The sequence below is a fragment of the Setaria viridis genome, chromosome 9 (genome assembly GCF_005286985.2).
Source record: "Setaria viridis chromosome 9, Setaria_viridis_v4.0, whole genome shotgun sequence".
NCBI lineage: Eukaryota > Viridiplantae > Streptophyta > Magnoliopsida > Poales > Poaceae > Setaria > Setaria viridis.
Genome location: NC_048271.2, coordinates 2,942,759 through 2,964,354, shown reverse-complemented (window position 1 = coordinate 2,964,354; position 21,596 = coordinate 2,942,759). Strand labels below are relative to the sequence as shown.

At 41.7% G+C, this 21,596-nt stretch overlaps 4 protein-coding genes across 7 annotated transcripts; 1 reads left to right on the top strand and 3 right to left on the bottom strand.

Moving 5' to 3' along the window:
• Window positions 1-1,062: 1,062 nt before the first annotated feature.
• On the bottom strand, window positions 1,063-2,559 carry LOC117838374 (thioredoxin H2-2). 2 transcript variants are annotated; one of them, XM_034718380.2, is made up of 3 exons: window positions 2,184-2,559; window positions 1,960-2,082; window positions 1,063-1,527 (listed from the first exon to the last, which is right to left on the bottom strand). In XM_034718380.2, exons 1-3 carry the CDS (start codon window positions 2,217-2,219, stop codon window positions 1,384-1,386), a joined length of 303 nt encoding a protein of 100 aa, XP_034574271.1. In that variant the 5' UTR covers window positions 2,220-2,559; the 3' UTR covers window positions 1,063-1,383. The 2 variants fall into 2 exon arrangements, 1 of the variants encoding a protein (XP_034574271.1); XR_004636612.2 differs by having other exon boundaries at window positions 1,298-1,527; window positions 1,651-2,082; window positions 2,184-2,210.
• A 2,278-nt stretch (window positions 2,560-4,837) lies between these two features.
• Window positions 4,838-6,739, bottom strand: LOC117838373 (thioredoxin H2-2). Of its 2 annotated transcripts, XM_034718379.2 has the most exons (3): window positions 6,450-6,727; window positions 6,222-6,344; window positions 4,838-5,163 (listed from the first exon to the last, which is right to left on the bottom strand). In XM_034718379.2, exons 1-3 carry the CDS (start codon window positions 6,579-6,581, stop codon window positions 5,020-5,022), a joined length of 399 nt encoding a protein of 132 aa, XP_034574270.1. In that variant the 5' UTR covers window positions 6,582-6,727; the 3' UTR covers window positions 4,838-5,019. The 2 variants fall into 2 exon arrangements, with proteins under 2 accessions (XP_034574270.1, XP_034574269.1); XM_034718378.2 differs by having other exon boundaries at window positions 6,222-6,739.
• A 3,647-nt stretch (window positions 6,740-10,386) lies between these two features.
• Window positions 10,387-11,659, bottom strand: LOC117838372 (TLC domain-containing protein At5g14285). The gene has a single exon (XM_034718377.2). The coding sequence runs from the start codon at window positions 11,475-11,477 to the stop codon at window positions 10,710-10,712; it is 768 nt and encodes a 255-aa protein (XP_034574268.1). The 5' UTR covers window positions 11,478-11,659; the 3' UTR covers window positions 10,387-10,709.
• Window positions 11,660-13,165: 1,506 nt separating this feature from the next.
• LOC117839378 (vacuolar protein sorting-associated protein 35B) lies at window positions 13,166-21,457 on the top strand. 2 transcript variants are annotated; one of them, XM_034719697.2, is made up of 22 exons: window positions 13,166-13,434; window positions 13,532-13,628; window positions 13,720-13,846; window positions 14,922-15,107; window positions 15,821-15,908; window positions 16,063-16,119; window positions 16,213-16,302; window positions 16,383-16,505; window positions 17,099-17,173; window positions 17,245-17,304; window positions 17,491-17,607; window positions 17,814-18,053; window positions 18,133-18,198; window positions 18,353-18,442; window positions 18,766-18,855; window positions 19,222-19,311; window positions 19,810-19,878; window positions 19,973-20,053; window positions 20,206-20,313; window positions 20,436-20,539; window positions 20,632-20,745; window positions 20,831-21,457. In XM_034719697.2, exons 1-22 carry the CDS (start codon window positions 13,312-13,314, stop codon window positions 21,045-21,047), a joined length of 2,412 nt encoding a protein of 803 aa, XP_034575588.1. In that variant the 5' UTR covers window positions 13,166-13,311; the 3' UTR covers window positions 21,048-21,457. The 2 variants fall into 2 exon arrangements, with proteins under 2 accessions (XP_034575588.1, XP_034575587.1); XM_034719696.2 differs by having other exon boundaries at window positions 13,167-13,434; window positions 16,030-16,119.
• Window positions 21,458-21,596: the final 139 nt, after the last annotated feature.

Here is a 21,596-nt window from a genome sequence, read left to right as displayed (position 1 = left end):
AAATTTGATTAAATTGATGTTCTATCCCAAACCATGAAGAAACTAGTATAAAAAAGATTTAATTTGATACCTGCACGAGAACAACAAAAAGTTCTATTCTTTATTGTTGTAGTATTTTTAACATTGTGTGAACTACTCCTTCGTGAAACTCTTGTCTCTGGCGTAAGCATTGTAAAAGTTATAGGCTTCTTCCACAGTGTAGAATTTCATACCAACCTTTGGTATCCTATCTTGTAGAGAATTTTCTACTCAAGTAGCAAAATCCATTTTACCAGAATCATGTTTGGGTTTGAAAAGATTATCATACGCAGCAAGTTAGAAATCATATAAAATATGCAAACATATTTACATTAGTACAATATAACTTACCTTTTCTAACTCTATTCTTTCCTTATGACCATAAGGAATGTTGATCCCAAAGAAATTCGGCGAGGATGTGGCACTTGCAACCGGCGGCATGACCATGCTTGGTACTTGTGGAAGTAATGGCGGTGCTAGATCTAAGTAGTTGTCTTCGTTGATAGGCGTAATGTGATTTGACTGAGATGCCATTGTTGTTGTGTGGGAGATGAGGAAGATGCAAATCTGATAATTATCTTTGCGTTTTTAGTGTTGCTAGCTTGGCCAACAAAAAACTGCACCCGCTGTAATTGGCATCATTTTTTTCAGAATTAGGCAGCTTTTCCTTGCATTAATTCTCCCTAACCCTCGTAATTACGTTAGCGGGGCCAAAGAAACAATCGCACGTTGGGATGAAGGACGGACGACGACTCCGTTTTCTGTTGTCGTGGGCTGAGGAAAAAATTAAAGGGTCCAAGGAGTGAACGGATGGCCTCCACATGCAAAGGAGACCGATAAGCCGCGCCCGGGAGGGACTGGACTATCCGCGCGAGCGGAAACCGGGGGCGTCTGGCTTGTGACGCTGGAAGGTGGGGTAAGTTGGGGCCACCTGTCAATGAGGCTAGGGATTTCGGGGCTGCCTGTCTATGCCAATTGGAGGAAGAAGTCAAACTTCGCATGGACCGTTCGAAGCTCACTTGGAAACAGAATTAAACCCACATGTGAAGCTGAGCCAAAATGCTCCGTAAACTTGCATAAACACGGGAAAATTTACATGCGAAGCTGAAATTCATCAACGAAACCTGTTCGAAACACGCCAAAAGCATAAACCCTGGTGTTTCGCCAAGCAGAAACTACCAGCACAACATCATCACCTCCAGCTCTGTCCCAATTCTGAAACCCACGCAGCAAACTGATATAATTCATCTCGAGTAAACCGAACAGGCACACTGACACATCCACATCCAAGTTTCAGAAACTTTATTAACCCAGGGACGTTTATCACAGGCAGACTAACACGATCTCACAAGCTGTGTCATTGCCTCAAGCGCTAATCAACAATCTTTGCTTTTCGACATTCCTCTCCAGCTCGCCCTTGTTCGCCCCAACCACACGGCTCACCTCCTTCCCACGCTTGACTAGTATGAATGTCGGCATCGCCTCTACCTTCCACTCCCCTGCGACCTCCTGCAAATAATTCAAAGGTGTCAACGTAGTAGCCTTGTGAATTGCAAAATTCAGGTTCATTGCTGGATATGTAAACTGTCATTGCAGCCTTGTGAAGGAAATTTTAAAGTAGCCTTCACCTACATTAATGCAAGGATGCAGCCAGATTCCCAGCCTAGCAGCACCGAGCTCGATTTTCCCACAGCTACTCCATACTGGAACATCTGGATGATTGGTGGGAATCACAACAAATTCCTAAATCTTCCAGTCTCCGAACTGTTAAGTGAGACTCCGCGAGTGATCAGAATCTTTCCCCAACCGCAACACAAGCGCCAATTCACGCTGGTTCCTCACATAGTCACATCGCAGCTGCCGAATTGACTACGAGGCCGCGAAAAGCACATGCGAAAGAAGAAACGAAAACTGAATCAGGGCCGCACGCAGGAGGCGTACCGCGAGCTCGTCGACGTCGATCTTGATGAACTCGACGTCGGCGAACGTGGAGGCCATCTGCTTCAAGGCCGGCTCGATGAAGCGGCAGGGCCCGCACCACGACGCCGAGAAGTAGATCACTGCCTGCAGCGCAAGCAAGACAAGCAATAAAAGGTCAGATAATGCCCAAGACGGGGCTAACCAGAAGAATTCAAAGGAAAGAGGAGCAGGGAGGGCCAGCTGACCAGCTTGGCCTGGGCGTTCTCCTTGAGTCCCGCCATATGCAAGTCCTAGTAGGCCTTCTTGTGGAGGGAAACCACGCGCGAGTCCAGGTCGTCGGCCTCGGCGGACGGCTCCGACGGCGACGACCCAAGCACGCTCGACAGGACGGAACCCATCTCGCTTGCTTGCTCTGCTCCGTTGCTCTGCTTGTCTGTCGGCTTGCAGTCTTGCTCGTTGGTTTGTTGTTCTACTACCAGCTACTGCTGCTGCTCGCGAAGGTGAAGAAATAAGCGCCGCGCCGCGCCGCGCGGCCACGGCGGCGAAGCAAGGGATATGGCCGAATCGTGGTGTGGGTCTCGGGGCAATCAGGCCCCTGCCCTCTCCATTTCACCCCGAAAGCGCCGTGATACGTCCTGTCAATTTTTGCGTGGGGCAGAAGATAAGGCAGATTTTTCAGTTTAGCCCTCAAAGAAAAAGGAAATCATGATCTTAAAGTTTGAGTCTTGCTGTTTTTCCCAAAAAGCCCTCACAAAAGTTAGATTCTCGCGAACCAGTCCGTATTTAAGCTTTTGCGCGTTAGCCCTCGAGTTTCCACACGAAATTAGGTTTGTGCCCTCGGCTTCTCGCATTCAGCCCCTGAAAGTTTCTAAACCTCACCAGCAAGTCCCTAGAGCTTCGATAAGCCATATCTTTTGCGTTTTAGCTCCGTTTAACCTTTCTCTTGTTGCGTTAAATTCATATCAACTTAAATTATGCATTGGAAACAGTGTCAATCATATTCTCTATTTTTAATTTATTAAAAATATTAATATAATTAAATATTTATATACTTGCTTTTCTAATTAAAATCTAATTAGAGTTCAACCCCGCGTTTTCATAACTAATGTAAATTTGGTTAATATTTAATTAAAAACTCTTCCAATTAAAATCTAATTAGAGATATACCTCGGTTTTTCATCAATTAAATTCAATTTGATTAATGTGTATTTAATTTGTTTTATAAATAAAAGCTACATAGGTTATATATCGAGTTTTATTTATTAAATTTTAATTTGAATAAAGTAAATATAAATATGTTTTTAATATAATCTGCTTAGTTGAACTTGAAAATATAAAGTTATACGCTTAGATACTTTTACATGCTTCTTTTAAACTCAAATGCTAAATTTCATAAATTGTACTTAAATGTTTATAAATAAAATTGGATTAAGCTTTACATCATCTTTTCATATGTAAATATGACTTTGATTAATTCCAACTAAATGTATTTCTCTGAAATATTTTACATTATTTTTTCAATTAAAATATATGAAGCACGTAGGCTTTTATCTTTCTTTTATAATTCAAATCTCTTGATAGCTTTGTCTTTTCGACTATAGTTTCGTTCCAGCGTTTCTTGCATTCGCGTGACCTAGATTCGAGCCTTATCCTTTAGTACATTTTTTTAAAGCTTTTCTTTGATTGGTGTATTGTTCTTAGTTGTACTTATTTGTTTGTTTGTATGTTTGTGCCGATGATTGCTTCGAGTAGAAGGATTGCTGTTCGAAAACTTGGAAGATTAAGAGTTTCAAGGAAATCAAGAGCTGAAGAGCAGTAAGAGTAACTTTTCTTTGAAGAAAGGAAGTGTCCCTAACCATTCTTCTATCTATGCTTATTTTTACAAAAATACCATGTATTAATTGGAACGTGAAGAACCACTCAGGAAAGCAGTGCAACCATAAGGACTAAATGGCTCTGGTCTTGGCTAATTAATTAGAGACTCTAGTCTGAGGTAATCTTACTGAAAGGGCAAGAGGGGAGGCGTTGATGGGGTATAACTCGCCCCTTAGATTGATCTGCTCTATAGTAGCTTCGCAGTTTTGAGAGAGGTTTATGCTCTGTTTCGATCTAAAACTTTAGCGGGTTACTAAGAAATTTTTATAAAGATCTCGTAGCGTTCCTACACAGTCACACCTTGTCTCTGTCCAAACACGCCACGCCCTTGGCTCTAGCGTGCGCTGCCAAACTACTTCGGCCGGCCAAAATCTGGCGAAGGAATCGGCCGTCCCGATTTGGCCCTGAACGACCAATGAACTGCGCATAGGCAGCCTGTAAAGTGCCCTGCCAAATCGCGTCAGTCGTCCGAACGCTGCCTCCACCGTCAATGGCCGAATATTGGCTTGGCATCTGCCGGCCTCAATCCAAACGCGCCCTCAGGCAAGTTGGGGATGGCGACGAGGCAGTCTTGTTCGAAAGCTTGTTGATGAGGCAATCGCTCACAAAGCGCTGAGTGCAAACCCAAAGGAAACTAGCGTTCTGGCTTCAGGTCACGATCGATGTACTGCCTCACAGCATTCTGTTTTACATGAAAAATAAACCTCAACCTTTATCTGCAAGATAATTCGGAAGCTGAATAAGAACAGCATGGGGACACTTAATGAAATGCACCGGTAACGTCTCAGTGAAATAACACGGGAAGAGGAGACTATATTTTTCCCAAAATCAAGGACACCGAACTAGAACGGCAGTTAACTTATGGAAAAGTAATTGTTGCATGTCTGCTCACAAATCACCACCACATTGATGTTATGATACTAACAGCACAACATCATCACATCCAGCACTGTTCCAATTCTGAAACCCATGCAGCAAACTAATATGACTCATATGGAGTAAACCGAACAGCCAGACTGACACATTCACATCCAAGTTTCAGAAACTTTATTAACCCAGGCACGTTCATCAGCACTTCACACAAATTTTGCAGCATTCATAGAGGAGAATGACATGGCATTTCAACCTGGGCGAACCACAGGAGCCCCTAGAATTCTTAGTGAAACCAGAAACCTGTACTATGATGGGATTGCATGCACTGTTAAGTTAGTATGAGGAAGACGATCTGAACATGCCGATCTTCCTCTCAAGCTCATCCTTCTTCGCCCCAACCACACGGCTCACCTCCTTCCCACCCTTGGCTAGGACAAATGTCGGCATCGCCTCTACCTTCCATGTCCTTGCGACGTCCTGAAAAATTCAAAGGGGTCGTCAATTAGAAATGTTCAGCACTGATTATGTAAACAGCCATCGCAGCCTTCTGAAGGAAATTTCAAAGTTGCCTTCACCTACATTAACCAATCTTCTTTTTTCAGCTCCTGGATGTGGAGCTGTGCAGTTTTTAAAATACAAAAATTTCTCAAAGCATAATCACTAATGAGAAGTTCAGAACATGCAAAAATTACCCCCGTATACTGTCTTCCATTGAATACACTTTATGACTGAACTTTTCAAATCCCTGCAACTTATGAATTCAGATAGATACAATTGATCCATCCAAAAACGTGCCACGAGACCCCCATTCTAACATAGTTCTTTAGCACCATTAGCATTAACACTTTCACATAACAATAATGCAACACATTCAGGTGGGCACAAATGCAATTTGTCTTAGCTGTGAATATGATGAAACAGTTATTATTTGAGGCTCTAATCGTGCCCCTGAAAATCGAATCAGATTCAGACGGCCTATATCTTCGCTTTCAGGCTCACAAGAACAAATGCATATGCGCAGAGTATTCTAATTCTACAAAGAAGAGACCTGCTTGAGCCCTCTCTTCTTGATTTGGTTCTACTGGAGTGAGCTCTAAAAGCCGCATCAATAAAACTATACTAGTTTTAGTACATATGCGAGTACACGGTGAAGTTTGAACCTAATTCCAGTGAACGAGCAGCCACCATGATTAGTACCCTCAACATCAAACTGGCTAGAACACCAAGATTCCCAGCCTACAGAACTGAGATCGATTTTCCCGCAGCTACTCTATACTGGAACATCTGGATGATTGGGGAAAATCACAACGAATTCCTCACTCTTCCAGTCACCGAACTGTCAAATAAGACTCTGTGAGTGCTACTTACTGCATGATCATACCAGGATTAGATCAGAATCTTTCCCCAACCACAACACAAGCGCCAATTCAGTGACCTCTCATGGTTCCTCACAATCGCAGCCGCCGAATTTGGCCTCCGAGGCCGCGAACAAAGCGCGCCGAAAGAAGAAACGAAAACCGAATCATGAGGCGTACCGCGAGCTCGTCGACGTCGATCTTGACGAAGGCGACGTCGGTGTACTTGGAGGCCATCTCCTTGAAGGCCGGCTCGATGAAGCGGCAGGGCCCGCACCAAGACGCCGAGAAGTCGATTACCATCTGCAGCGCCGAGCAACCAAGACAACTCAGATCCAGAGCACCCAAGACGGGGGAGAACCAAAGGAAGGGGAAGGGAAGAGGAGCGGGGGGGAGGGGCCAGCTGACCAGCTTGCCGCTGCTCTTGGCGGCCGCCCACTGCTCGTCGTAGGTGGCCTTGGAGTGCGCGGCGACCACGGCGCAGTTGGGGTCGTCGGCCGCCGGGGGCGGCGTGACCAAGGACGAGAGGAAGGAACCCATCTCCCTTGCCTGCTCTGCTCGGTTTGCTGGTTGCTGGTGGAGTAGGTTGCTGGTTTGTTCTCCTCCTGCTACCGGCTGGTGCTGCTCGTGAGGGGAAGAAATAAGCGGCCACGGCGAAGCAAGGGAATCGTGCTAGTTTATGACCGCCCCGACCGCGTGGGCGTGGGTATCGGGGCTTTTTGGCCTTTTGAGTTTGAGATGATGGGGACGGCCGGGCGGGGATTTTAGAACGCATATGCCGAAGCAGAATGCAGAACTGTGTCAGCACTCAGCACACAGGGCAATCAGGTTCCTTTTTAGGTAAAAAATGCCACTACCGCACACCGCCTTTCCAGCGTCAAGAGCCGATTCAGAGTTCGTGCTTCAAGATCATGACTGAAGAAAGTATTGTGGGTAAAAATGTTGCGAGGATCCAATGGTTTCTTGCACTAGTGCATCCTCCTGTTCTACACTAGAATCTTCCCTTCTTTTGATTCCTTTCCACGCTTGCGATGGTTGGCTCTTGGCAGTCACCACAATCTACGGTTCCAGTTTTCAAATGAAATTATGCCTGGGAGTGTCAGTACCCAGTACAAACTGAAAGGAACGGTGCAGGGGCATCAAGGACTTGTGATCGTCAAACAGCACAAAACGCATGGCATTACACGACCACTGACCCAGGTTCGACGCAAGTGAGACTTTACATGATCACATCAAGAAAAACTCCAAGTGAACAGTGCTTGCTCAACATTTTACTGCTACTGGCGTTGTTAACGAGGCAATCACTCACAGTGTGCCAAAGGAAACGAAACTAGCGTTCTGCCGTTCTGGCTTCAGGTCACGGTCGATGTACTGACTCACAGCATCCTGATTTACATGAAAAATAAAGCTCATATCCTTTATCTACAAGAAAAATTGGAAGCTGCAAAAGTACAGCATGAGGATACTTAATGAAATACATTGGTAATTGACACAGTGAAATGACATGACCGTACTATCTATTTCTTCCCCCGAAAATCAAGGACAGCAAACTAGCACAGCAGTTGATTTAAGGAAAAGTATTTGTTACATACTTACATACCTGCTTACAAATCACCACATATCGATTCATATATTTTAAATACTACCTAAAGTCCAAAATAAAACAGAATCACAAGATGTGAAGTTCTAGTAATTACGTCCTATCAGTAAAACCATAAACTATATAGTAATTCATAGAAACAGCTTATGAATATTGATTACAACATAGATGTGGAATACTCTCTATAGTTGTATCTCAAAAGGATATGAAAGAATCACAGGAATGGTAACAAAAAAAAGGGTTCACTGATTAACCACCAAGTCACAAATGTATTCAAAAGTGAATATTTCAATTTTTTTAGGAACAGGGCAGGTGCTCTGCCTTTCATTATAGGAGGATTGTAGGAAGCAAGTAGTCAGAACATTAAGCAAACAAGGACTGGCTGAAAAGATCAGCCGGAGAGAAGGGGAAAATAGCATACGAGTGTTTCAATTAGAGGGGCGATACTTTTAATTAATGAGTCAGAGCTTAAGTTGATGCGCTTGCAGGTTGGCATTTACTTGCTATTGACAAATATTGTCAGAATAATAAATGAATTAAATATAAAACACGGAATTATCATCTTTTAGGGCAGTGTGCATACTAAAGGGGAACAGGAGATGTTGTGGTCAGTAGAATGCAACTAACTGGGCGCCACAATGTGAACAGAGAGACTTCCATTGTTGCTTTTGAATATGGTTCAGAGTGCCATGACCAAGAGAAGTATTGCAAGAGTTATTGCAAGAGACAGTATGAGCAACAAATGCCACACTTTCAAGTTCCAATTTCCAAACCTGTGGCCAATTTACACGGCTGGAATTTTTTTTTTACACAAAGCATTCAAAACAAAAGTGTTAATGCTGCAAATTCCCCAACTGAAAACACAAACACATTATATTAACAAAAGAACCTAGATGAAACAATAATCAACGCCAGCTTTCCAGCCCCAAGCGGCCAAGCTTATGGGATCAAGTTGACTGCTTCGCTAATTCAAGCAAATCTCACAGCCTCCATGCTAAAACATGTTTAAACAGCATCAGAGCAACAGCCAGACACATATAGTACCAATGCTTATCAAAGCCATCACTATTCATGTTAGAATTTGAGATTGGTACTTCATTTAATTTATCTGTATACAGCGATATATTGCAAAAAAGATGGAAGGTTTCAGATAACTGGCACATAGGGTTTTTTGAGGAATTTGTTGCCAAACTATCATAAAAATTCTATACTTCAGAAGTTTCATGCCATTCTTTGAGGAATAGGAAGAGGGAGTTACACTGTGGCAATTCAGACTACATAACAGTGTTCTTCAGAGTTTCACACTGCAATCTTCAACCATTCCTGGGGCCTGGTAATTAGTAAGGATTTTTTTCCTTTTGAAATGATAGCATGAGAAATCAAAATGCTAGTGCTCGTTTATCAAGCCACATTATGTAAGCAGCACATCAAACAAAGAAACCACAACACTGTTTGATTATTTGTATGTAAATTACCACCAAACTCCGATCAGCAATTTAGTGATTATATAAGTAAACTATGGGAAACAAATAAGAAAAACCGCATGAGCACCAAAAGAGGAAACAGTAAAATTGTTACCTCAAAAAGTGCAGTACCTGATTTTCATTATGCAACCAGCTATGTGGCTGCTATAATATCATAGCTCCATGGATCATGCCTGAAGATACAATTGCCATAATTCATTTAGTTGCTTGTAATAACTTGTCCTTCATATGTTCTGCAATAATACTATTTGAGGGCAGAACTAAATATAGCGAGACCCTATGAATGTCGAACAACAACGAATCCTGATAGATTATTTATATGCGCTAACTGAAGCCCATGAGGCATGCTTTCAGGTAAAGCTAGTACAATGTACCTGAGAAAATCCCTGAGCCTTTCATTAGAAACAATTTCAGTTGTAAGGCCAGGAGCAGAACTGAGGACGAGCGGGTTTCTAGGTTGCGTGAACTGAGGAAGTGGAGTGGTTTTCTAGTGGGAGTGAGGAGGACGAGCAGAACTGCCACCGAAAGGAAGATCGAAGCCAGACCTACACTACACTGGTAAAGCCTCCCTCAGCCACACCCAGGGAATCGAGCGCATCCACATGCCCCGACCCGATCGGACAGCTTGCGGCTGGGCGATGACAACCTTGGAGAGGTTTAGTACGGATCCATGTCAATCTTTTGCTGGACATAATAAAGATATAGCTTCTTACATTTATAAGTAAATACATGGATTACTCTCATTGGTTGTATCTCTATCAGTTCCCATTGTATTTAGTAAACATATGGAACTCCCCTTCTACCGCGATACCTTTTTCCAGTTGCATTAGTTCTATGATAATCCCAATTGCATTGCCTTAAAATAGTCATTTGAGTGAGCAGTGTGATAGACATTATGATACACGCAGCAACGCGCGGGATTTCCATTTCTATATACGTAGTTGCGTCATCTTAAAATTGTTCACGGTGAGAAATTAGTCAAGAAGAATGGAGCTCAAAGTATCAAAACACTTTCAGAGTGAAGTTCAGCAGTCCAGCTCAAAGTATCACTAACACTTTCAAAGTAAAGTCCACAAAACTACAGCTCAATAATGGTGAACTGTAACATGTGCCAATTACTTCTGGTGGGTAAACAATTCAGAGGTAGCTTGATTTTTACCTGTTATATTGAGCAGCATACTAAGCTATTAAATTGTTGGAGGCTGCTAATGAAACGATTGCATAGAAGTTGAAGCAATATTCCGGTCAAACCCAATGCCAATGGCAACAAACAACAGTGTACCCATTTTTCATTATTTATCAAGCAGTACAATTACATTTTGACCACACACTAGAGATATCACACCATTCCAAATAATTTTCCACGCAATGCACCCTAAACTAGTTCCCTGATCTGATTTTTCTATGAACGAATGAAGAGATGTATCTTACAGATAAGCATTCTCCACCAATGTCATCCAAGATCAGCATTTACCATCTAATCAAAATCATGGTCCTCATCATCCATGTCGATTGTCGGGGCAGTTTGGAATGATTCAGCTGCTACATGGTTGGTACACCAGTACATGGTTAGAGCGACCTGACCTATGTGTCTTTCTTTGCTTTTGAAATAGCTTGGTTCCGTTCCCTGAATAGCTCCTTCCAGAGGTTCCAAATCCACAGGTTGCTGACCGCAATGGCGGTGCCAACAACAACAATCCAAGAGATCCGCACCCACCACGGGATGACATCGACAGCCTGGCCGGACAGGTAGAAGACGGTCATCTTGAGGAGGAAGAGCGGACCGGCGACGCCCCTGACCAGCGTGTAGAGCACGTAGAAGGGCGGAGAGAGGGCGCCGTAGACACGAGCGGCAGCAGGGGACTGGTCCCGCCAGATCCCGGCGAGCGTCCAGACGTTCTGCAGCAGACTGGTGACCTCGGCAAGGACGAGGAGGACGAGCAGCGCGTAGGCGCCGTGGCGGACGATGTAGCGGCAGGTGAGGAAGACGAAGAGCGTGGCGAGGTGGTGCGCGATGAAGAGGACGTCTCCGGGCAGAAAGGCGAGGTAGTGGAGCAGGTCCATGGTGAAGTAGGCGACGCTGTAGTCGAGGACGTGCTCCTGAAGGCGCTCGTTGGGCGCGGCGAAGGAGCGGGACCCCGCGGGCAGCGCGAGGATAGCCCCGGCCGCCGCGAGCGCGGCGGGGGTCCCGTGGAAGAGCGAGATGAGACAGCTGGCGCCGTCCAGCCGCTGCCGTGGCGCCCACCGCCGGAACACGACGAGCTGGCCGACGCAGTAGATGGCGGCGTACATCACGAGGAACGCGGGGAACAGCCACCGCTCCTCGGCAACCAAAGACGCCAACAAATCCATGGCGGCGCTGCGCCGGGGAGAGAGGAACCCGCCGGATCGAGGGCGGCGGGGCAGGGGAGATTGGATGGAGGAGTAGGGTTAGGCGTGGAGAGCTGCGGCTGGGTTTGGTTTGTTGCGGTTGGGAAGGGGAGAAGGCGATTGTTGGAATTGGTGTGGGAATTTAACAAGGGCGAGAGAGAGATTTAAACGATGAGGGTTTTTGTTTATTGTTTGTTTGTTTCGTGTGATATGAGGCTGCTGATTTCTGATAGGACTAGTGGTCAGTTTTAAATTCGCTGAGAAAAAGGTTTGGGTCGCGAGGAAGAGGGGTATCTTCTAGAATTGACAAAGGTTATTTAAAAAAATTTGACCAACTCTTCTTTCTTTCTTTTATCAATTTGTAATGGAGTCGTGCACGATTTTGCATATGAGGAAGAATTGCATAGGAGAGAAAGAGATGAAGAATCTTCTCATATACAATTGCTGCCTTTTATTTATGCTACCTTGAAAGGAACAACCACTAGGAGAAGATCAAGTGGATGAGATGAGCATATAGGTTATAACTAAAAAGATTAGAGAATTTAATAGAACAACACTGCTTCTTCAATTAGTAAACAATTCATAATCCATGCATACATACAACTAATATGTAACATGATTTAATTTAATTCATTTATTATCAGTTATACAATCAACTCATACAACAGTACTAACTCATAATTTCATAGTAATTATTTTTGAGATAGATTGAGAATCAAACCCTAATGTTCCGTGATTATTAATGATGTTGCACACTAGACCTAAACGATGAGACAAATCGATATATACAGAAGTTAGCGATCCTTAATCTTCATATATTTCTCACTAGATCCTTCTTGCTAGCTATCCTATAAAATCATTTATTGCACAATGGACAATCCGTTAAACTACAATTTAACTTTTGCTAACAAACATAGCTCCACTTTGATAGCCAGCATTAGTTTTTATTCCAAATCCCTCCATACATAAATGTTTAGATCTATGATAGTGAGATCATGTAGAAAAAAAATGGTATGGGATATCGCACTACTGACATCTTACTATGTGTTTGATACTAGTTTTTTTTTATTGTAGTCATTAGCCGAACAAGCGGATATTTTTTTCTTGAAGTTGCATGGTATGATACATCGCGCTACTAACATCTTTGTATCGCATGTAAAATTGCTCTTCAGTCGACCATATTATGTCAAGGGTAAGAGTGTTTTAAATGTTACACTATCGTAATAAGATGGGTGAGTGAAAAGTTTTAACTCTTTTAGTTTGGAAGTTGAAAATGTATTTTTTAAAGCTTGTTATTTTCTTTAAAAAAACTTAAAAATAAAATTTATCCTGTTACAAAACTCCAAAATAAGAGCATAGCAATAGCTTAGCAATAAAGAAACCTTACAGAAAAAAAATCTATCTCAACTATATATAAATAGAAGACATACAACCGTATCTACTACCCGATTACCATGTTTATATATTTCATGAAGCAAAATACACAATTTCAGTAAGGTACTGAAATCCCAATAGTAGTACTAGTACATGGTTAACTTTGATGTAACAAACCAGTTCAAATCCGGAGCCAGACTGTCAGTCAGCCGTCGCCACACCCGCGCGTCAACCCGACTGATCCCGATCGACCCATAATAAAAACAAGTAGGAAAAGAAAAATAAATAAAAATACGCGCGACGAACAGAGAGCAGCAGAACACAAACACCCGCACCGATCCAAGCCAACACAGCCCCCTCGGGGACAGCCCACGCGAGATCCAACCCCGAGTCCCGGCGCCGCGGCCGAGGCCGACCAGATCCACCTCACCAGGCGGCGCGCATGGCGGCAGCATCGGCGGCGGCGAGGATGCTCCCCGACGGCGGCGCCGACGACGAGGAGCGGTGGCTCGCCGAGGGCATCGCCGGCGTCCAGCAGAACGCCTTCTACATGCACCGCGCTCTCGTAAGCCGCCCCGCCGAACCCTAACCCCTCCGCCTCCACCTCCCAACTGCTGCTTTCCTTCCTCGGTGTGTGCTCCAATCGTGCAATTTGGGCGCAGGACTCGAACAACCTCAAGGACGCGCTCAAGTACTCGGCACAGATGCTCTCCGAGCTGCGCACCTCGCGGCTCTCGCCGCACAAGTACTACGAGCTCTGTGAGTAATTGTGATCCCGGGCTGCTGGGTGTTTAGAATTCTGAAAGTGGGATAGGTTGGGGTTTGATGATATTCACTTGTCGGGCTGCAGACATGAGGGCGTTTGATGAGATGCGGAAACTGGAGATGTTCTTCAGGGAGGAGACCCGGCGGGGCAGCTGCTCCGTCGTTGATCTGTATGAGCTTGTTCAGCATGCTGGCAACGTCTTACCGAGACTGTGAGGCTCCTCAGCTCTGCCCCCATTTTGCATATTCTCAGTTCTCATTGCTACGCACTAAATGCTAGTAAGGAAAATAAAGCACATGCCCCCTTTTTCACAACGATGAGATAGTTTGCTTATCTTGAGAACACAACTTGTGAGTGGCTCTTTGCTGTGCTGAAAAAACTACTTTGAATAAAGTGCACATCTGCTGACACGTCATGAGTGAAGTAGAGTTTATGCTCATTTTTCCAGTATCCACTCTTGAACCCAGTACATCATCATGTCAGGTTACCACTAGTTGTTTCTCTTTCTGCTGTAGTTGTTACATGCTCAAATGAAAAAAATGTTTTTTTTCACAAGGGGTGTAAATGTTGCAGCGTTTTAGGATAGCTCCCAGAATTGCATGTTAACCAAAACTTCATCCCACAAGGTTCATAGTCAATGTCCCTGACTTCTCTAGAATGTCATCATCCAGATTAAAGAACCTCATCATACTGTGTGCTTATGAATCAAGCTGATGTGCTTCCTTTTCTGATGTCTTTCAGTTAATGTCCACATAATTGATGATGTGATTGCAGTCACAGATATCCAATTTGATTGGGGTCTTACATGTTTAAACTAAAACAAGAACACAAAACATGGAAATTCTTTCACACTGGCATGCGAGCCTTTACTAATACTTTATTCGTGGAGACCACTTTGCAATTTCCCTGTATATCTAATCAAATTAAATCCACTATAAGCAAACTAGCTCTTTTAGCCTTGCTGAGGAGATTAATTTTCTAGCCTCACTGAGCACTTGTCTGCAGTTTATTTATTCTTAACATACCCCTTTTATAAAAGAAGGAAGTTAAGGCACTGTACAATGGTAGAATTCTACATAGATCATGACTGCAGCCATTTTTGGGGTTTACCTGTTCGCTGTTTACTGTAGTTAACTTGTATAAAAATCATTATCTGAATATCATATCAACTGCTATTCATGTTCGCTATCGCTAGTATACTTTTGTTATGATATTTTTTTGCGAAACACTAGTATCAAGATTTTGAACATTTGTGAAACTTATGAAGATGCATGTTTTCATGCCAGTTATCTCCTGTGCACAGTGGGGTCTGTGTACATTAAGTCGAAAGAGGCTCCTGCTAAAGATGTTCTTAAAGACCTTGTTGAAATGTGTCGAGGCATTCAACATCCTCTTCGTGGCCTTTTCCTGAGAAGCTACCTTTCTCAGATAAGCAGAGACAAATTGCCGGATATTGGTTCCGAGTACGAAGGGTATTGCACCTTTACCTCATGCTGTGCTATTTCTCAATCTAGTTAATTTTGATTTGAGTTTCAGTATTATCATGCTAATTCTACGACACTGTGCTGCCAGTACACAACTACACAAGCGTATAACATTGTTTCTTTTTGCTTCACTATGGAAGTTTATATACATGATTAGATAGTTTGACTGACACAAAGAAAGGCCTTTTAGTCTGAAGCAGTTGTGGTAGGCTGTTTAACCATTTGGTTATGTAAATAACTAAATATTATACTGCATCATCCTGTAGCATTACTCTTTCCAAACCATACAACACGCTGATTGTAGATATGCATTGGCACCAATATCAATTAGTTCCCCTTCATTCTGTACATTGATACAATCTTGCACATGCTTTGGTGCTGCATGTCCTGTGCATTCAGGATCATCATTGTCAACCCTTCTCTGTCATTAATCTGTTAGAGTTTTATCGACCATATTAAATGCATCTGAATAGTCCAATTCCTAACTCTCTCCAGTTGGCACTGGCAGTTGCCCTGTATGAATACGGATAATTACAAATGAGGAACATCTGTAGTTTAGTTCTATTCATGTTAGCTGGGAGTTGGAAATGCATAATGTAACAAGTTGTCCTGATAGTATATTTCCTCTTCAAATGTAAATTTGTTCTATTATGCAATGATTTCTATATGTCCCATCATGCTTTGGAATTCTAATTATGCAGGGATGCTGAAAGCATTAATGATGCAGTTGAATTTGTTCTTCAGAATTTCATAGAAATGAACAAACTCTGGGTCCGGATGCAGCATCAGGTATGTTGCATGCTTGTAATGTACAACATAAGCTGCCTTCGCTTCTTAAATCTTTGCCATGCATTTATCACACTATATAAATGACACAACTAACTAAACCATTCATTTGTTACCATCCTAGCTGAATCCAGATAATGATTTGTCTGGTCTGCAGGGGCCTGTCCGGGAAAAGGAAAAGCGGGGGAAGGAAAGAAATGAATTGCGTGATCTGGTAACTCAATGACATTTCTGCATATTCTACTTGAATCTATTTTCTGAGTCATGTACTCATGTCACTCATTAATTTTTTATAACCATCTTCTAGGTAGGCAAAAACCTTCATGTTCTAAGCCAGATTGAGGGTGTTGACCTTGATATGTACAAAGAAACTGTTCTTCCAAGGATATTAGAACAGGTTTGAAATCAGAAGTATTGATGTAAAATGACCGTGCTGCTTCAATTTCATTGGAAACTGAAGTAGTAATATGTTGGCAGGTGGTTAATTGTAAGGATGACCTTGCACAGTTCTACCTGATGGACTGCATAATCCAAGTCTTTCCAGACGAATATCATTTACAGACATTGGAAACATTATTGAGTGCATTTCCCCAGCTACAGGTTGGCAACTTTACCCCCTTTTTTTGGCTTGATCCCCTGCTGCATTTGCCAATTTGAATGCCCTATTGTAATGCATCATGCTGATACCTTTAATTGATTCTGTCAACGGTCAACCAAGCACTTGACTACTTTGCTTTGCCTGGCTTTTTGTTATCTATGGATCAAATTGGAAGATAGATTTTCTTCTTTTCCTTGTGAATGGTAAAAAAATTGGCAATTTTGTAAATTGTATGACTGACAGTATTATACTATTATATATGATTCCAACAGGATCTCATCTACAATGAACCCACATGTGCACATGTCTCTGGCATTTGTGTAAAACCAGTGCCTTGTCGGAGCAAAAACTAAGCTATGACTGTATTAGCATACTGTGGTACTATAGTAGAATATTTAGATGATGAAAATATGATTTACAGTCCTCTGACATAGCTATAAGTTGCATTTATTGTTCATGTGCTACCTTGTAGAATAAATATATCCAACCAAGCTCAAACACCGAATACTGTGAAGTTTGATTTATTTTGGGAGTTTACATGCAATTTCTATTTATTTCGCCAAGAACTGAACTCATTTTTAAATTTATCTTGCAGCCAAGTGTTGATATCAAAACAGTACTCTCCCAACTTATGGACAGACTGTCTAACTATGCTGCCTTGAGTCCTGAAGTAAGCATCCATAGATCACTATCACTTGATCAAGGCAAATTGTATATTATTGACATAAATGAATTATGCAGGTATTGCCAGAATTCTTGCAAGTTGAAGCTTTCGTGAAGTTCAGTAACGCTATTGGAAAGGTAAAACTCTAGGTGTTGCGTACTAGTGATCATTCATATGATGATCTAATGATAAAAGTTTGCAACTATCATACATACTGGGCAATATGACTGTGCCCTCGTTTATTTATTCACTGTTCAAATTGCAAAGCTGTTTCGCTTTGGCTATAGGAAAACTTAAACAGCCGAATTATGGTTTTTTGGCAGGTGATAGAAGCCCAACCTGACATGCCGGTTGTTGGAGCAGTAACATTATATGTATCGCTTCTGACATTTACTCTCCGTGTACATCCTGATCGGCTTGATTATGTTGACCAAGTGCTGGTAATCTTCTTTAGACAATCATATGATTTATGTTTTTCTCTCACGGTCTGTTTGCTAACTCTGTGAAGCCATTGTACTATAATTGATAGTATGCCAATGATGTAAATTAATTAATGATCTCATGATAGTATGCCAATGATGTAAATTCATTAATGATCTCATGTCAATTGAACTTTCCGGCTCACATTATATTTGTCATTGGACAGGGTGCGTGTGTCAAGAAGCTTTCAGGCAAGGCAAAACTTGAAGATAGCAGGGCAACAAAGCAAATTGTTGCACTTCTTAGTGCTCCCCTGGAAAAATATAGCAATATTGTTACTGCATTAGAACTTTCAAACTATCCTCGGGTTATGGATTATCTGGATATTTCTACAACCAAAGTGATGGCTGTGGTAATAATTCAAAGCATAATGAAGAACACAACTTGCATATCGACTTCTGACAAGGTAATATTTCATGTTATGATGATGCTCTTCATATTACTCAGCAATTAATCATGTCACCCTGTGTTATTGTTTCTTGCAGATTGAAGCACTATTCGATTTAATTAAGGGGCTTATAAAAGATATGGATGGGGCTCAAGATGATGAGGTGAGACCGTACATTTTGTTCGACTTGTTTGTTATCTTCTTTCCTTTGCTTATTGCTGTCGATCTTGTTCAGCTACATCAGCATGGAACATTTCAATTTCATTTTCTAATCAAGTTTTCTCAAACTGTAACTATGCTTTTTTTAATCATTTTAGCTTGACGAAGAGGACTTTAAGGAGGAACAAAATTCCGTAGCACGCCTTATTCACATGTTGCATAATGATGATCATGAGGAGATGCTGAAGGTAAAGTTTAACTACTGATGAAAGTATACAAAATTGCACTGTCCCCATCACTGATTCCACTTTGTGGCCACATTCATGTACTATGCATCTGTGTTGCACAAACCTTTTTTATTTTGAATCAGCTTGCATAAACTGAATTTTTTCTCTTATTTTGTCATATCACTGGAACATGTTCATTCTCTGAAAATTAGGAAAAATATTGTTTAATGTTAGTTCTAATCATGAATCTCTGTTGCTAGGCAGCACTTATTTATATCAGCATTCATGTGTTTAACCCTTTCGGTTTCAAAGTTCTCATTGCAATATGCTTCTTTGTCTTTCAGATCTTATGTACTGTTCAGAAGCATATACTTCTGGGAGGACCCAAGCGGCTAACTTTCACTGTGCCTTCATTAGTATTCTCAGCTCTTAAGGTTTGTTCTACAACTCTTTGAAAATGTTAAGATGTAAGGATTTTTTTAATTTCAAAATACTTTCATGGTCAATGCTCATGCTCCTTCAAAAACCTGAAATGTATACGATTGAATGATGTTTTTTTAGTAAGCAACAAATATTTACTCCCAATAAGACTGGGTCCTTTTCCACTTGTGCTTTTAGATTGCCTTTTCTTAAGACTATGTTAGTGAATAGTCACATTCGTATACAGTATCCTCCTAAATTGAAGAAAAACATTCATGGTACTGGCAAAACATCAACAGATCGTACTTTTTTGCACATTGATCTATGCAACCATTATCATTTGAAGCATCTAATACATGGATGACTTGTCTTATTTGCAGTTGGTCAGGCGATTACAAGGTCAAGATGGAGATGTAACTGGGGAGGATGTTCCTGCAACTCCAAAAAAAATATTCCAGATCTTGCATCAGGTTTGTTCATTGATTTATTTTGTATGCATATAACTTAGTTCCACTTTCAGAACAAACGCAACCACTATAAAGTATGCCCTCCCATCCCAAATAGAGTGTCATTCTAGCTTTATCGTAAGTCACACCATCTCAAGTTTGACAAAGTTTGTACCAAAAAAACACACCATTATTTATGATACCATTTACGTATCATTAGATTCATCATGAATTTTGATACTATTCTCTATGATAGTTTGACTTAGGACAAAAGCTAGAATTACACTCTTTTCGGTGAGGAGAGAGTATGTTTTTCAGTTATGTATCTTTGCTTTTCACAATAGGAAGATCCAAGGAACAGCGCATATTCTCTGCATTTGTTAACTTTAAGCTGTAGGCAAATTACGGTGAATATAAGTAATAACCTGGCACGCCTAATCTTAGATGCATAATTGCAAAATATTTCATGCAATCACTCCATATTCTTCCACATTCTCATTGTTGTTGTCTTTACATGTCCAGACTATTGAAGCGCTTTCATGTGTTCCTTCTCCAGAGTTAGCTCTGAGACTATATTTGCAATGTGCAGAGGTATGTTTGTAACAATATATTATGTTCCACGAGAAACAATTTATTGTCAATCTTCATAGTTGTCCCTATTTTCTGATTATGATTATTAATTTAGGCCGCCAATGACTGTGATTTGGAGCCAGTTGCTTATGAGTTCTTTACTCAAGCATTCATCTTATATGAAGAAGAAATTGCGGTATGACCCCCTCCCCACCATCTGTGCATGACTACTTACCTGAGTTTGATGCAATTCCTTTCATAAATGTCATTTGATGTGCCTTTTGTAAGGATATTTGATTGCATTTATATGTTCCATTTTCCCTTATAATGTTTCTATGCCACAAGCAGGATTCAAAGGCTCAAATCACTGCAATTCACCTAATAATTGGAACCCTTCAGCGGATGAATATATTCGGGGTGGAAAACAGAGACACCCTCACTCATAAGACAACAGGGGTAATGACTCTTGCTTTAATGTAGCCTTCTCAACTCCAGTAGTCTGTAGCATGAAATCGGTTTTTTTTTTGGACAAACTGCAAAACGTCTTGTGTAAATAACATGGCTACTGTTTTGTGCAGTACTCAGCAAAACTTCTCAAGAAACCTGATCAATGCCGAGCAGTCTATGCGTGTTCACATCTTTTCTGGACTGATGACCAAGATGGAATAATGGATGGTGAAAGGTAGTACAATTGATCTAGAGTGTTAGAACTGCTGTTGGCTCTATCTGATATATTAAGAGGTTACTGATTTCCTAGTTGAAACTTTGTTCCAGGGTTCTCCTTTGTTTAAAGCGTGCCTTGAGAATCGCAAATGCTGCTCAACAGATGGCTAGTGCGACAAGGGGAAGCAGTGGATCCGTTACTCTATTTATTGAAATTTTGAACAAGTAAACTCCAGAACTAACTTTGATATGTTTTTTGGTGCATGATTGACATCTGCTGGCTTAAGCCTCATACCCTCACCATTTTCAGGTACTTGTACTTCTTTGAGAAAGGAATTCCCCAGATCACGAACACTGTGATTCAAGATTTGATTGAACTGATTAGGACTGAGAAGCAAAGTGAAAGCACTATAGCCGATCCATCTACAGAGGCCTTCTTTTCTAGCACTTTGCGGTACATTGAATTTCAGAAGCAGAAAGGCGGAAGCATAGGTGAAAAATATGAACAAATAAAGACAAGTTCATGAGCCAGAACCAAGCACGGCACCATGACAGGTTTCGATTTTGTTGAGAATTGAGTCTTCTTTTTTGGCATGCTTCAGTGGAACAGAAACCATCAGTTTCAGCTGCCTTCGACCAAAAGATGTTTATATGAGCTGTTATTTGCAAGTCTCACTGTCCAAGCTGGTCTGCTCGATCATTGGCAACACTTGTGGGTTTAATCAGGTGGCAATAAGCTCGTGCTTTGGGGAGCACAGGTCTGTACAGGATAACTCGTGTTCGTGTACCGGTTTCACTTCCGACCTGAGTGTCATTGTTGTATATTTTCCCCTCTTCTGCAAAGCGTATTGGTTTAGGTTTCTGTAACATTCAGAGTACAAAACTCTTTTCTGACTGGACATTAATGATTGGTTCATAGTGGTCGGTGGTGAACTTATGCTGGGTGCTCCGTGCCCGCTCGATGGCATGTTGTTACTCCCTTCATCCCAAATTATTATGTTCAGGTGATTTTGTAGATAACATTGCGAATGTTGAAGCTATGTACGTAAAAAGATCAATTTAGAACGGAGGGAGTA